The 15,723-nt window shown below is 57.5% G+C and overlaps 2 protein-coding genes across 2 annotated transcripts in view; one reads left to right on the top strand and one right to left on the bottom strand.

The window, feature by feature from the left end:
• The window catches only part of VRK2 (VRK serine/threonine kinase 2), a 96,628-nt gene that overhangs the window by 6,013 nt on the left and 74,892 nt on the right, over positions 1–15,723 (top strand). The gene's annotated exons all lie outside the window — the stretch shown is intronic.
• Positions 1,939–4,169, bottom strand: LOC135982537 (uncharacterized). Its single transcript, XM_065589610.1, has 2 exons — positions 3,243–4,169; positions 1,939–2,643 (listed from the first exon to the last, which is right to left on the bottom strand). Exons 1-2 carry the CDS (start codon positions 3,781–3,783, stop codon positions 2,141–2,143), a joined length of 1,044 nt encoding a protein of 347 aa, XP_065445682.1. The 5' UTR covers positions 3,784–4,169; the 3' UTR covers positions 1,939–2,140.

Genomic DNA, 15,723 nt, shown 5'->3' on the forward strand with positions numbered 1-15,723 from the left:
TGGTACCCGTCGTCATCGTATTGGTGTGGCTGTCAATCATGGCCACCTGGGCAGACATGCTACTGTTTCGATGATGATGGCTACCAGTCGTAATATACTATTTTCTGCCAATTGCCCAGTATTGTCTGCTAAGCACCCAGAAGAGGCCGAGGGCGATGCTGGGTGCTGGCGGACGTGGGGCTGGCAGACGTGGGGCTGCATTGCTACACAGCAGCAGCCCCTTGCCTTTTGGCAGATGATGGTATTTTATGATTGGTATCCGTCATCGTCATACTGGTATGGGTATGGCTGTCACTCATGCTGCACCGTCAGCTGCCACCTTAAGATGTAAAAAATAGATTTGTTCTGTATTCATATGCTTCCCCTTCCTCCGTGAAATCAATGGCCTGCTAAGCCCAGGGTTTTCATTTTAATCTTTGGGGGGACCATTCTGTGTGACAGTTGTTTGTGTTTCTCCCTGTTCCTGTACCTGTACGCCATGTCGTCACTCGGCCCTCCCTCCCTCCCGCCCTCCCTCCTTCTCCTGGTCCATCAGATACTACTTTCGCGCCTTTTTTCTGACCAGGCGCTATAGCTAGCACTGGGATCATGGAGCCCGCTCAGATCACCGCGGCAATTATGAGCACTATGAACACCACGCGCATTGTCCTGGAGTATATGCAGAGCCAGGACATGCCAAGGCGAAACCCGGACCAGGCGAGGAGGCGATTGCAGCGCGGCGACGAGAGTGATGAGGAAATTGACATGGACATAGACCTCTCACAAGGCACAGGCACCAGCAATGTGGAAATCATGGTGTCACTGGGGCAGGTTGATGCCGTGGAACGCCGATTCTGGGCCCGGGAAACAAGCACAGACTGGTGGGACCGCATCATGCTGCAGGTATGGGACGATTCCCAGTGGCTGCGAAACTTTCGTATGCGTAAGGGCACTTTCATGGAACTTTGTGACTTGCTGTCCCCTGCCCTGAAACGCCAGGATACCAAGATGAGAGCAGCCCTCACAGTTGAGAAGCGAGTGGCGATAGCCCTGTGGAAGCTTGCAACGCCAGACAGCTACCGGTCAGTCGGGAATCAATTTGGAGTGGGCAAATCTACGGTGGGGGCTGCTGTGATCCAATTTGCCAGGGCAATGAAAGACCTGGTGATAGCAAGGGTAGTGACTCTGGGCAACGTGCAGTCAATAGTGGATGGTTTTGCTGAAATGGGATTCCCAAACTGTGGCGGGGCCATAGACGGAACCCATATCCCTATCTTGTCACCGGAGCACCAAGCCACCGACTACATAAACCGCAAGGGGTACTTTTCAATGCTGCTGCAAGCCCTGGTGGATCACAAGGGATGTTTCACCAACATCAACGTGGGATGGCCGGGAAAGGTACATGATGCTCGCGTCTTCAGGAACTCTGCTCTGTTTCGAAAGCTGGAGGAAGGGACTTTCTTCCCGGACCAGAAAGTGACCATTGGGGATGTTGAAATGCCTATCGTGATCCTTGGGGACCCAGCCTACCCCTTAATGCCATGGCTCATGAAGCCGTACACAGGCAGCCTGGACAGGAGTCAGGACCTGTTCAACTACAGGCTGAGCAAGTGCCGAATGGTGGTGGAATGTGCATTTGGACGTTTAAAAGCGCGCTGGCGCAGCTTACTGACTCGCTCAGACCTCAGCGAAAAGAATATCCCCATTTATTGCTACTTGCTGTGCGCTCCACAATATCTGTGAGAGTAAGGGGGAGACCTTTATGGCGGGGTGGGAGGTTGAGGCAACTCGCCTGGCCGCTGATTACGCGCAGCCAGACACCAGGGCGGTTAGAGGAGCACAGCAGGGCGCGGTGCGCATCAGAGAAGCTTTGAAAACGAGTTTTGTGACTGGCCAGGCTACTGTGTGAAACTTCTGTTTGTTTCTCCTTGATGAACCCTCCAAACCCCCCCCCCCCCCCCGACCCGGTTCACTCTACTTCCCTGTAAACCAACCACCCCACCCCACCCTCCCCTCCCGCTTGCAGAGGCAATAAAGTCATTTTTTTTAACATTCATGCATTCTTTATTAGTTCCTTACAGAGGTAGGGGGATAATTGCCAAGATAGCCTGGGATGGGTGGGGGAGGAGGGATGGAAAAGGACACACTGCATTTTAAAACTTTAACTCTTATTGAAGGCCAGCCTTCTGATGCTTGGGCGATCATCTGGGGTGGAGTGACTGGGTGGACGGAGGCCCCCCCACCGTGTTCTTGGGCGTCTTTGTGAGGAGGCTATGGAACTTGGGGAGGAGGGCTGTTGGTTACACAGGGGCTGTAGCGGCGGTCTCTGCTCCTGCTGCCTTTCCTGCAACTCAACCATACGCTCGAGCATATCAGTTTGATGCTCCAGCAGACGGAGCATTGCCTCTTGCCGTCTGTCTGCAAGCTGACGCCACCTATCGTCTTCAGCCCGCCACTTGCTCTGTTCTTCCCGCGATTCAGCCCGCCACCTTTCCTCTCGTTCATATTGGGCTTTTCTCATCTCCGTCATTGACTGCCTCCACGCATTCTGCTGTGCTCTATCCGCCTGGGCGGACATCTGCAGCTCCGTGAACATCTCGTCCCTCGTCCTACATTTTCTCTTTCTAATGTTCACGAGCCTCTGCGAAGGAGAAACATTTGCAGCTGGCGGAGGAGAAGGGAGAGGTGGTTAAAAAAGACACATTTTAGAGAACAATGGGTACACTCTTTCATTACAAGGTCGCATATTTCGGCTTGCAGGCAGCCATCGTAGGCCACAGTGTTTTGGCTTTTTTAACCTTCTTAACATGCGGGAAAGGTTGCAAACAGCAGCGCATTTCCCATATCAAGGATGAATTGGGTTGTCCATTTAAAATGGGGTTTCAATGTAAAAGGAGGGGGCTGCGGTTTCCCGGTTAACATGCAGCACAAACACAAGTAAACCCCCCCCCCCCCCACACACACACACACGATTCTCTGGGATGATCACTTCACCCCTCCCCCCACCGCGTGGTTAACAGCGGGGAACATTTCTGGTCAGAAGAGCAGGAACGGGCGCCTCTGAATGTCCCCTTAATAAAATCACCCCATTTCAACCAGGAGAGCTTTCTGGAGATGTCCCTGGAGGATTTCCGCTCCATCCCCATACACGTTAACAGACTTTTCCAGTAGATGTACTGGCCGCGATTGCCAGGGCAAAGTAATCATTAAACACGCTTGCTTTTTTTTGTAATGTTTACAAATAGTTACAAAGTTACACTCACCAGAGGTCTCCTGTGTGCCCTGAGGGTCTTGGGTGAGTTCGGGGGTTACTGGTTCCAGGTTCAGGGTCACAAACATATCCTGGCTGTTGGGGAAACCGGTTTCTCCGCTTCCTTGCTGCTGTGAGCTACCTACAGTACCTCCATCGTCATCTTCCTCGTTCCCCGAACCGTCTTCCCTGTGTGTTTCTCCAGTGAGAGAGTCATAGCACACGGTTGGGGTAGTGGTGGCTGCACCCCCTAGGATCGCATGCAGCTCCGCGTAGTAGCGGCAAGTTTGCGGCTCTGCCCCGGACCTTCCGTTTGCTTCTCTGGCTTTGTGGTAAGCTTGCCGTAGCTCCTTAATTTTCACGCGGCACTGCTGTGTGTCCCTGTTATGGCCTCGGTCCTTCATGGCCTTGGAGATCTTTTCTAATACTTTTCCATTTCTTTTACTGCTACGGAGTTCAGCTATCACTGCTTCATCTCCCCATATGGCGAGCAGATCTCGTACCTCCCGTTCGGTCCATGCTGGAGCTCTTTTGCGATCCTGGGAGGACTCCATCACGGTTACCTGTGCTGATGAGCTCTGCGGGGTCACCTGTGCTCTCCACGCTGGGCAAACAGGAAATGAAATTCAAACCTTCGCGGGTCTTTTCCTGTCTACCTGGTCAGTGCATCTGAGTTGAGAGTGCTGTCCAGAGCGGTCACAATGAAGCACTGTGGGATAGCTCCCGGAGTCCAATAACGTCAAATTCCGTCCACACTACCCCAATTCCGACCCGCAAAGACCGGTTTTATCGCTAATCCCCTCGTCAGAGGTGGTGTAAAGAAACCGGTTTAAAGGACCCTTTAAGTCGAAAGAAAGGGCTTCGTTGTGTGGACGTGTCCAGGCTTAATTCGGTTTAACGCTGCTAAAGTCGACCTAAACCCGTAGTGTAGACCAGGCCTCAGATGCCCAACTCCCAATGGGTTCTAAACCCAAATGAATCTGTTTTGCCCTGTATAAAGCTTATACAGGGTAAACTCATAAATTGTTCGCCCTCTATAACACTGATAGAGAGAGAAGCACGGCTGTTTGCCTCCCTGCAGGTATTAATACATACTGAGTTAATTAATAAGTAAAAAGTGATTATTAAATACAGAAAGTAGGATTTAAGTGGTTCCAAGTAGTAATAGACAGAAAAAAGTAAGTCACCAAGTAAAATAAAACACGCAAATCTGTCTAATCAAACTGAATACAGATAATCTCACCCTTAGCGATGTTTCAGTAAGTTTTTTTCCTCAGACTGGACACTTTCCAGGCCTGGGCACAATTCTTTCCCTGGTATAGCTCTTGTTCCAGCTCAGGTGGTAGCAAGGGGATTCCTCATGATGGCTCTCTCCCCTTTGTTCTGTTCCACACATGTATATATCTTTTGCATAAGGCGGAAATCCTTTGTCCCTCTCTGGGTTCCCACCCCCTCCTTCTCAATGGAAAGACACCAGGTTAAAGATGGATTCCAGTTCAGGTGACATGATCACATGTCACTGCAAGACTTCATTACCCACTTGCCAGCACACCCACATACAGGAAGACTTACAGGTAAAACAAAGCCATCTGCAGTCAATTGTCCTGTTTAATGGGAGTCATCAAGATTCCAAACCACCATTAATGGCCCACACTTTGCATAATTACAATAGGCCCTCAGAGTTATATATCTTATTTCTAGTTTCAGATGCAAGAGTGGTACATTTATACAAATAGGATGATCACACTCAGTAGATTATAAGCTTTGTAATGATACCTTACAAGAGACCTTTTGCATGAAGCATATTCCAGTTACATTATATTCACTCATTAGCATATTTTTATAAAATCATATAGAGTGCAATGTCACACATTACTGGTGTGTGTGGGGGGTGGGGAGGAGATCAGGCCTTAGATGTCTGGAGAGAGGGGAATCCCATTCTGGCTCTTTCACATAGGTTCTCCAGGATAATCAAAGAATATCCATGATTCCTCTTTCTTTCAGCGTTTGTTGACAGAAGCCTTGACCTCAGTGTGTTAATCCCCTGTTCCAGCTAGTTCAGGATACAGAACTGATTTTGCACACAGTCATTTCTCCATTTTTTCTTAATTATTATTTTATACTTCATCTCTCTGGCATTGTTAGCAAACTGGCACTCTGACAGGGAAATTGGGAAGTACACACTTCTCAGAAGTTACTTTTAAAACAGTTCCATAGGTGAGCTAGCTGGCATTACACCCTTCTTGATAGGGCTCTGTAGAGGGGTTGGCCAGGGCTCGTCCCTCTCCAGGGCGGCGGGAGACCACGCCGTCTCGCTACTTCCTTCCAGTTGTTGATGGGGAATTAGCCTGGCAGCAGGAATCTCTCGCCGCGGCAGCAGTAGAGGCAAACACAGACAGTTTATTCATGCCAGCCCATGGTCGGCGGGCAACAGAGAGTCAAGGGCTCAGGCCCTCAGGCAGGGGCTGAGCAAAGGCAGGTAAACATCAAGCCCAGGCCCTCGGCTCAGAGGGGCCTGGGAGAGGGGAAGACTGCCACTGGGCTACTTCCGAACTGCCCATCTGGAGGTAGCTAGGTCCGGACGGTGTCCTCCCGTGGGGTTAAGCACCATGGGGTCCTCTGGGTAACTGGCGAGGGGCAGGCTGGGCAGCTCCTCTGGGCTTTGGTTGGTGTTGGGCGTCAACAGGCCAGGCCAGGCCAATCCTTGGTCTGCCGTAGGTTGCCGGGGTCTCCCAACTGGGAGCTGAGCCAGAGATAACTGCTGCCTGAGTGAGCTCTGGGGTTGGGCTTTTATACTTCCTGTCCTGTGCCTTGACCTCTGGGGGGCAGGTGCAGGACTCACTGGCTCTGCCCGCTCTGGTTTTGGGAGGGGCTCGTCCCTCTCCAGGGTGGTGGGGGACCACACCTCCTCGCTACAGGGAGGGATCAGTCCGCTGTGGCTGGTGCTCTCCCTTCTCCTGGGCTGCTGCTGGCTGGATTCTCCCTCCCTCCCTGGGCTGCTGCTGGCTGGAGTCTCCCTCCCTCCCTCCCTGGACTGCTGCTGCTGAGTGAGTGAGGTGTGGGGGGCCTTGCCGGCCTGCCCCCCCCCGCCTCTGGAGGGAGAAGCACGGGCCCCAACACCACCCAGGGGTCTCTCCTGCCTGCCTGCCTGCCTGGCCGGCTGACTGCTGCTTGCTGCTGCTGTGCTGGAGCTGCTGCTACCGTCGAGGTGTAGGAAGAGACCGAGTTCCTGTTGGAAGATATTGTGGAGGGGGTTGTTTCAGGACTGAGAATTGAGTGACTTTGGACATCTCTGCTCCTGGGGTGGTGGTGCCTCCAGTTGTTGTTGAAGGGAGCAAGGGGGTGGGGCACGGAGCCCTCGTCCATCTGCTCCCCCTCTGCCACTGCCCCCTCCACCACCCCACGTACCACCTGGACCTGTTCTTTGCCCCTCGACGGGGCTGCTTGCTCCCCCCGCCCTGTTTTTACCACCTGGGACTGTCTGTTTGCAGCAGTGAGTAGCAGAGACTGACCTACACGAGCACCGTGGGCGCACTTCCTTACCCACCTTGAACTTTTCCTGCCCCCCAGCTACGTTTGGCTGGTGGGGTCCCCTTGCTGTAGCCCCCCTGTGTTGGCCCTCCCCCACCCCGCCCATTGCCTGCTTTGAGCCTCCCTGTTAGTTTGTTTGCCCCGCCCTAACCCTTTGGCCTTTGTTACTTGCCCCGCCCCAAACTTTAGCTTGGTTAGGTTGCCTGCCCCGCCCTTGCAGTTTCCCTCCTGGACTTTGCCTGCCCCCTTGGTTTTTCCTTTTGCTGCCCCTTGCCCTACCCCACATTTTGCCTGTGCGCCCATGCCCCCCCCCATAAGCGCTTCTGTCCCTTTTTGGTTGCCCCCCGTGCACTGTTCACTGTTTTTTCCACTGATGTTGTAGTCCCCCCCACCCAGTGCAGCCAGAGGAGCCGGCATCCCTTTCTGGCACCTGTGCCCCCCTTTTCGCCCCTGTGTGCCCCACCATTGGTGCCCTCCTCCCCAGCCTGCAGCCTAGCGGGGAGGAGCGGTTGCTTTTTCCTTGTTCCCCTGCCACCCACCCTAGGGGCGCCCTCCTTCCCTTCCCGCAGCCTGTAAGGGAGGAGTGGTTAACCCCTTCCCCTTCTCCCCCATATTCCCCCCGCCCCTCCTGCTAGACCCTCCTCCTCTGCATCTTGCCTGGCGGGAGGAGCAGTTCTCTGATACCACCCCCCCCCCATATAAGGCCATCATGGCAGAGGACTCTGCTCCTTCCTCTGCTCCTGCCCCTGCTTCGACCCCTTCCCCCGCCACTGCCTCTGCCCCTACCCCTGCCTCTGCTGACCCTGTGGTTTCCCTGTTACCCCCCGCCCGCCCCAGTGGCTGGCCCCTCGGCTGCCCCTGGCCTGGACTCCGCCGCTGCCACGGCTGCCCCTTCCACGGGCAGGAAGGGCCAAGGAAAAAAGAAGGGCAAGGGCCCCGCCCATACGGCCAAACCTCCTGCGGGCGGGGCTGCCCTCCCCGCCGCGGCCCCCACACCTGCCGCGGCCCCTCCGTCTCCTGCCGTCCCTTCCACCAGTTCTGGGGGCGCTCCATCTCGGGCCCCCAGAGCGTACGCCCAGGTGGCCGCCGCCCCTCCGCGTACCGCCGCACCATCCGCCCCGACCGCTGCCTCCGGACCCATCCCTGGTGGCCGCGGCCCCTTCCCCTCGCTGACCAGGAGGTACGGCGTCCGCTGCCACCTGGTGCCTGCCTCGCCCCACAGTGAGACCTACGTGTGGGTGTTGGCGAGGGTGGTGGGGCCCATGGCCATCGTGGCAGCCTCCAAAATGTATGGGAAGGCTGTGTTCTTCCTGGCGTCGGAGGCCGCCGCGCAGGAGGCGGTGGAAAGGGGCCTGGTGGTGGGGGGTGTGTTTGTGCCCTTGGAACCCCTGGAGGACCTGGGCGTACGGGTGGTCTTGACTTCCGTCCTGCCCTACCTCCCCAACGCCGCCCTGTTGCCTGCCCTCTCCACCCTGGGGAAGCCCATCTCCATTCTCAGCCCTCTTTCGCTGGGCTGTAAGGACCCTGCCCTCCGTCACATCCTGTCCTTCCGCCAGCAGGTCCAGCTCCAACTACCGCTGGCGGCGCGTGACGGAGTGGCGCTCGAGGGGCCTTCCTGGTACCCTACCAGGGGGCCCACTATCGGGCCCATTATTCCACGGGGGAGGCCCGGTGCTTCCTCTGCCGGGCGACGGGGCATGTCCGGAGGGACTGTTCCCTGGCCCGGTCCGGAGAGGCATCCGGGACCCCCGGGGCCCGGGAGGGTGCCGGCCCTGTCATCACCGGTGACCCTGGCGGCTCGGCTACCGCTGTTGCCGCCGCCCCCCTCCTCCTGCCGTGACTCCCGCTCTGGCCGCGAGGACGGCCGAGCAGGCGGGCCCCGCCTCCGTTGAGTCTAGTTCGGCAGGGCCCGTGGAGGAGAGGGCGGGGAGGCTTCTGCCGGCTGCGGGAGAGGGCCCGCCCCAGGGGGAGGTTTCCCTTCCCCCCCGCTGTCCCGCCCTTGCCGCCCCGAAGCCATTGTCCTTGCCCTCTGGCCCTACCCCTGCTGACCGGCCTGCCGCCTCCGCTTCCACCTCAGAGGGCTGGGTGACCGTCCGGGGGAAGCGCGGCGCCCGCAGGTCACGGGCTCTCTCCCTCCCCTCCGATGAGGAGGGAGAGCAGGCCCCCCGAAAGATGCTGCGGGGGGCTGCGGTTGTTAGCTCTTCTACCGCGCCCCCGGACGGTGCCCAGCAGGAGGTGCCGGCCATGGACGCCGTGGCAGCGGCCGGAGAAACTCCTGCCCCTCTTGTCGAGCCCCCCCCACCCCGAGGAGGCTCAGGTGGCGGTTCTCCTGGCCCTTGTTCCGCCTGTGCCCCCCCGCCGCCGCCGCCAGGGCGGTTGTTGTCTCAGTGACTGGCAGGGAGGTTGCTGGGGCCAAGGGGACCGTGTTTGCCTCCATCTTCAATGAGATCGAGGCCCTGGGTCTGACCCCAGTCACCCAGGGGGAGGACGACCCTCCGCCAGCGGGCCTCGATCTGGGCGGCGGCTTGGTTCCGCCGCCCCCTCCTGTTTCCTGTCCCTCGCCCCACTCTGCCGCACCCGATCTGGTCCTTGGGGAACCTTGGCCCTACCCGTCAGCCCGGCCGCAAATACCACCTCATGCGAAGCCGCCGAGCCCCTCGGGGCGACGGCCAACGTTGAGCGGCCGGTTCCTGCCCTTCATCCCGCCCCTTCCTCCGGTTCCTTCCCTTGAGACTTCCTCTGTCCCTGCTGCCTCCGTTCCCTCGACCCAAGACCCTGGCCGAGAGGAGCCGCATCCCAGCAGCTCGGCTGTGGGAGATGGAGAGCCCGTTCCCATCCCTGCCCCTGTCTCCGATCCTGTCCCTTCTCCTGCCCCTGTCCTAGTTCCCGCTTCGAGCCCTGTCCTTGATCCCGCTTCTTTCCCCGATCCTGCCCCTGAAGTCTTACCTATCTCTCTCCCTTCCACCTCCAGTTCAACTGCCACCGCCGGGGTTGTCGCATTCCTGTTGCCTGCAGACAACCCTCAGGGGGTGGTTTTCGTGTCTCCCCTTCCCATCACTGTAGGGGCTGCATTGTTCCCTCCGCCGCCCTTTCCTTTGCCGGGGATGGGGATGGGCTGCCCGGCACAGCAGCGCCGGAGCTCGGCCCCTTGTTTGCCCATCTCCGTGGGCCGCGAGGACCTTTCAGGGGCCCCACCGGAGGACAGTGGTGACTTGGCCGCTGCCTCCTCCCCTGCACTGAAGGATGAGCTGCGCCTCTTTCTCTCGGACACCCGCGGCTCAAAGGGCAAGGTGCAGCTCGCCCTTCAGTGCTGGGGGGATTTCCATCGTGTCCTCCGGGCCGTGAAGGCGCTTTTGGGGGACGGGAGAGGGACCGGGGGGCGGGACATCGCGGCCTATCAGCGGGCCCGCAAGTTCCACGACTCCCTCTTGACCTTCGGGGTCGAGACCGGGGTCGAGACCAGGCTCTTGCGGGGCCCGCTGGAGGCCGTTGATCCCCCCGCCCGTGAGGAACTGCCCCAGCCCTCGCTATGACTGTCACCGTCTTTGCATCATTGAACACCCGGGGCTGTAGGGTGGGTCTCTGCAGGAGCCAGGTGCTCTCCTTCCTTCTGGAGGGGTGGTACTCTGTGATCTTCCTGCGGGAGACCCACACGGCTCCAGCCGTCGAGGCTAGCTGGCGGCTGGAGTGGGGAGACGGGGTTTATTTTAGCCACCTCAGCGCCCATTCGGCTGGGGTGGCCACCGTGTTCTCCCCCGAGCTACGGCCCGAGGTGCTGGGGGTCGCCGAGGTCGTGCCAGGCCGCCTGCTGCACGTCCAGGCCCGTGCTTCTCAACTTAGTCAACGTCTATGCCCCGAACACGGGCCCGGAACGAGTGCCTTTTTACCGGCGGGCGGCGGCCTTCCTCGGCACTCTGGATCCTCACGAGTTCCTGGTCCTGGGCGGGGACTTCAACACCACCCTCGAGGACCGGGACTGCTCAGGGCTTGAGACTTCTCAGGCAGCCGCGGGCGTCCTCAGGGAGATCGTGGACCATCACTCCCTGGTGGACATCTGGCGCGACCACCACCCGGATGACGACACCACCTTCACCTATGTTCGGGTGGAGGATGACCAGTCGCGCCACTCCCGGTTGGACCGTATCTATCTGTCACGTTTTCATCTGGCCTGGGCCCACGCCTCCGGCGTCCGGCCGGCCCCGTTCACGGATCACCATCTGGTGACCATGACGGCCTCTCTGAGTTCTGAGAGGCCGGGGCCGGCCTATTGGCATTTTAGTAATAGTTTGCTGGAGGACGTGGGCTTCGTGGCATCCTTCCGGGAGTTCTGGCTGGCCTGGCGGGGGCAGCAGCGCGCCTTTCCCTCGGCACGGCGGTGGTGGGATGTGGGGAAGGTCCGCGCGCAGCTCTTCTGCCGAGACTACACCCGGGGCGCCAGCCGGCGGAGGGATGCGTTGATAGGGCAGTTGGAGCGGGAGGTTGTAGAGCTAGAGAGGCGTCTAGCCTCCGGCCCCGAGGATCCACCCCTCTGCGCGGCATACCGGGAGAAGCGGGAGGAGCTCCGGGCCCTGGAAGACCACCGGGCCCGGGGCGCGTTCGTTCGATCCCGCATCCGTCTCCTTCGGGAGATGGATCGCGGCTCCCACTTCTTCTACGTCCTGGAGAAAAAGAGGGGGGCCAAAAAGCATGTCACCTGCCTCCTGGCGGAGGACGGCTCCCCCCTCACGGATCCGGAGGAGATGCGTGGAAGGGCCAGGGCCTTCTATGCCGCTCTTTTGTCCCCGGATCCGACTGAAGCCGAGGCCCACAGGGTGCTCTGTACCGAGCTCCCAACGGTCAGCGTGGGCGACCGAGACCGGCTGGAGCTGCCTCTCTCTTTCTGGCCGAGTTCTCGGAAGCCCTCCGCCTCATGCCCACCAACAAATCTCCGGGCATGGACGGGCTGACCATGGAGTTCTACCGCGTGTTCTGGGACGTCCTCGGCCCAGACCTTGTCACCGTCTGTGCCGAGTCCTTGCACAGCGGGGTCCTCCCTCTCTCTCGTGCAGGCGAGCCGTGCTCGCCCTGTTGCCGAAGAAGGGGGACCTCCGCGATTTATGGAACTGGCGTCCCGTCTCGCTCCTCAGCACGGACTATAAGGTCATAGCGAAGGCCATCTCGCTGCGGCTAGGGTCCGTGCTGGCGGACGTGGTCCATCCCGACCAGACCTACACCGTCCCAGGCCGGAGCATCTTTAATAACCTGTACTTGGTCCGGGACCTATTACAGCTGGGGCGTAGGGACCAGGAGAAGGCATTCGACAGGATGGACCACGGGTATCTCCTGGGCACTCTGCGAGCGTTCGGCTTCGGGCCCCAGTTTGTGGGTTTTCTCCAGGTGCTGTACGCTGAGGCGGAGTGTCTGGTCAGGCTCAACTGGACCCTGACCAAGCCGGTCAGCTTAGGGCGGGGAGCATGGCAGGGATGCCCCCTCTCGGGCCAGCTGTACGCTCTGGCGATCGAGCCCTTCCTCTGCCTCGTTCGTCCGAGGTTGGCGGGGTTGGCACTTTGGGAGCCGGAGCTGTGGCTGGTTCTGTCGGCGTACGCCGACGACGTGCTCCTCATGGTCCAGAACCCGGGGGACCTGGTGCGGGTGGAGGCCTGCCAGGCCGTTTACTCGGCGGCCTCCTCCGCCCGGGTCAACTGGGTCAAGAGCTCTGGCCTGGTGGTCGGGGACGGGTGGCAGGCGAGCTCCCTCCCACCCGCGCTTCAAGCCATTCGGTGGAGTGCGGGTCCGCTGCTCTATCTCGGCGTTTACCTTTCCGCCACGCATCCTTCTCCGCCGGAGAACTGGCAAGATTTGGAGGTCAGGGTGGGTGAGCGGTTGCGGAGATGGACGGGACTGCTCCGGTGTCTCTCCCTACGAGGGAGGGCGCTGGTGCTGAATCAGCTCGTCCTGTCCATGCTCTGTCACCGGCTCAACATCCTGAGCCCAGCCCCGGGGCTCCTGGCCAAGCTCCAGAGGATGGCCCTGGAGTTTTTCTGGCCGAGACTGCACTGGGTCTCTGCAGGGGTTCTGAGTCTTCCCCTGGAGGAGGGAGGACAGGGCCTTGTCTGCCTTCGTAGCCAGGTCCATGTCTTCCGCCTCCAGGCCCTGCAGAGGCTCCTTTATGGTGCAGGTAGTCCGGCGTGGAGCACGTTAGTGCACGCCTTCCTCCACCGCCTCCGAGGGCTCCGATACGACCGGCAGCTCCTTTTTCTTCACCCGAGAGGTCTTCCGCGAGACGTCTCGGAGCTGCCGGTCTTCTACCAGGACCTCCTCCGGACCTGGAAGCTTTTTTCGGCGACCAGGTCCATTGTGGCCATCAAGGGCGCGGACCTCCTCGCGGAGCCCCTGCTGCACAACCCCGATCTCCGTGTGCAGGTGGTGGAGTCTCCCTCGGTGAGCTGGAGGTTGGTCCTGGCTGAAACCACCAGGGTCGGAGACCTCCTGGACTACGCCGGGGGGACTGGGCGGATCCCCGTGCGCTCAGCCGGTGCATGGGGCTCTCCACCCTTTCAAGCCCTCTGCGTGTACTCCAGGAGGTGGGTGCTGCCTTGTCGCCCCCTTCTCTCAGATTCCTATGGTGGGCCCTGTGAGAGGGCGCTCCCCGCCCACCCCTCACCCCGGGCCCTCCAGACCTTTTTCTCGGGCCCCTGTTCCGCGAACCCCCCCCCCGGCTTCCCCGCTCCCATACTCCGAGCCGGCTGCACGCCCTACAGCCGGTCCGGTTCCGAACTGCGCCCAGAGACCACCTGTACACACTCGTGTTCCACACACTGCATCTCCTCACCCTCGCATCCCGCCCCGACACCAAATGGCGGGACTACTTACTGCCTGTGGAGGGTGAGGAACCCCAGTGAGCCAGCCTTTATTCTACCTTAGTCCCACGGCCCGCCGGGGACATCAGTTGGCAGCTCCTTCACGGAGCCGTAAGCACGGGCTTGTACCTGGCGTGGTTCACCCCTATTCCCGAGGCCTGCCCGTTCTGTGGCGTGAGGGAGACCCTGGCGCACGCCTACTTCGAGTGCGCCAGGTTGCAGCCCCTGTTCCGGCTCCTCCAGAACCTCTTGTTGAGGTTCTGGCTGCACTTTTCCCCACACCTGTTCATTTACGCACACCCTATCCGTGGCCCCACAAAGTCGCGAGACCTCCTCATCAACCTCCTCCTGGCTTTAGCCAAACTCACCATCAACAATACCAGGGAGAGGATGTTGGACAAGGGGGTGCTCTGCAACTGTGGGGCCTATTTCTGTACATCCCTGGTCTCATGTCTCCGGGCAGAGTTCCACTCGGCAGCGTCCGCTGGCTCCCTTGACACCTTTGAGGAGCAGTGGGCGCTGTCCGGTGTTCTCTGCTCGGTGTCCCCATCCGGCACCCTCATTTTGAACCTTTGACCGTCACTCCACTCCCTGTTTTTTCATTAGTTGTCCCAAGAGATTAGTTGGTTCCTGGGTCCAGTGGTCCCTCCTGCTAGGCTGGGGGAGGGGCCTCACAGTTGTTTCCAAAAAGGCCTCGCTACAGGCTCCTTTGTTGGTCTGGCAAATGGCAGTCCAATAGTCATTCATTCAGTCAGGCTGCTCAGAGCTAATGAGAAGCACATATGCTGCTGTTGCCAACTCTTGCATTTTAATAGAGCTTTAAAACCAATTCATTTGCAGTTATCGTTAAGATGAAAGCCCTGAGATCCCCAATTTTTATATTTTGTTTAAAGAGAGGCCTGCTTTCTTGTCTGTCTTTTAGCAATCTCAGCTGCCTTCTTCTGCTTTGTTTAACATATAAAAGCCTTTAATACTTTGAACTCATTGCAAGTTGCAAAATGCTAAAATTGTCTACGTGAAAAACCTTAATCAGTCAGAAAGTTGGTCAATTATACCTTTATGCCATCCTTATTGAGTATCCATTACTCCTGGACATAGCACATTAACTGACTCATTAGCTATTTCAAACCATATGGACTTGGGTTTGGGTGGGTCAGTTTGATAATATCCTGAGGTGAGCTTCCTAATTATTGTAATTATGTGATCTCAATCATGGGGCCAGTCACACAGAGTAATGTCAGAGACTTTAAAATGAGTGTCAATGCACCCAGACAATGACTGAGATGAGCGACATGCTCCCTGAATGTTGCATCTCCCTTAATACCCCAAAAAGTAATTACCTGAGAAGTTCTGAGAACCTGGCAAGACAGCGCAGTGACAACTGAGTAAGCTCACAGCAGTGCATGAAATGCTATAGCTGTGCACGAACATGAATAAATTTCTCAGCAGAAACTGAGAAACTTGATGCCTTGTTGCTGATATTCTTTATACATAGATGGCTCTAGTGTAAATCTAGCCATGATATTTTAAGCAGGAGGAGCAGTGGGGAGAAGGGGGAGGAAGGCAGAATTAAAAGAGGAAGTGCTAAAATGTCAGTGTTAAATACCACAAAGGTGTCACAATGCAACAGTGTGAGAAGTTATAAATTGTTCACATAGTGCAGTAAATTTAAGGGGCTTTGTGTGTGAAACTGAAAGATTTCAGATAATTGATTGAAATCTTTTATTCTCAGATTAGGTTTGAGCAAGTATTTAAAGAAAGAATTAAAATAAATGGAAAATTGATCTAAGTTGTAATGTACAGTACTTTAAAACAAAGTGAGAAACAAATATAGAAGCAGGGCAGGGGGGTTACATTTATATATAGCACTTGCTCCCTGAGAATGTCAAAGCACTTTATAAATGTAACCCATGCAAACATAAATGTGGCTCTTTGTCACCTGTGAGTAGCTACACCATGAACAGAGGTTTCTGAGGATACTACTGCCTCTAAGCTAAAGGATCAGGCATAAAATTTCGAAAGTTTGTAAGTGACTTATGAGCCTAAGTCCCATTTTCAAAAGTGCCTAGCCACCTAACTCCCATGGGAGTTTGAAAGTCAATGGGATTAGGCTCATAAATTACT

The sequence above is a fragment of the Chrysemys picta genome, chromosome 3 (genome assembly GCF_011386835.1).
Source record: "Chrysemys picta bellii isolate R12L10 chromosome 3, ASM1138683v2, whole genome shotgun sequence".
Classification (NCBI taxonomy): Eukaryota; Metazoa; Chordata; order Testudines; family Emydidae; genus Chrysemys; species Chrysemys picta.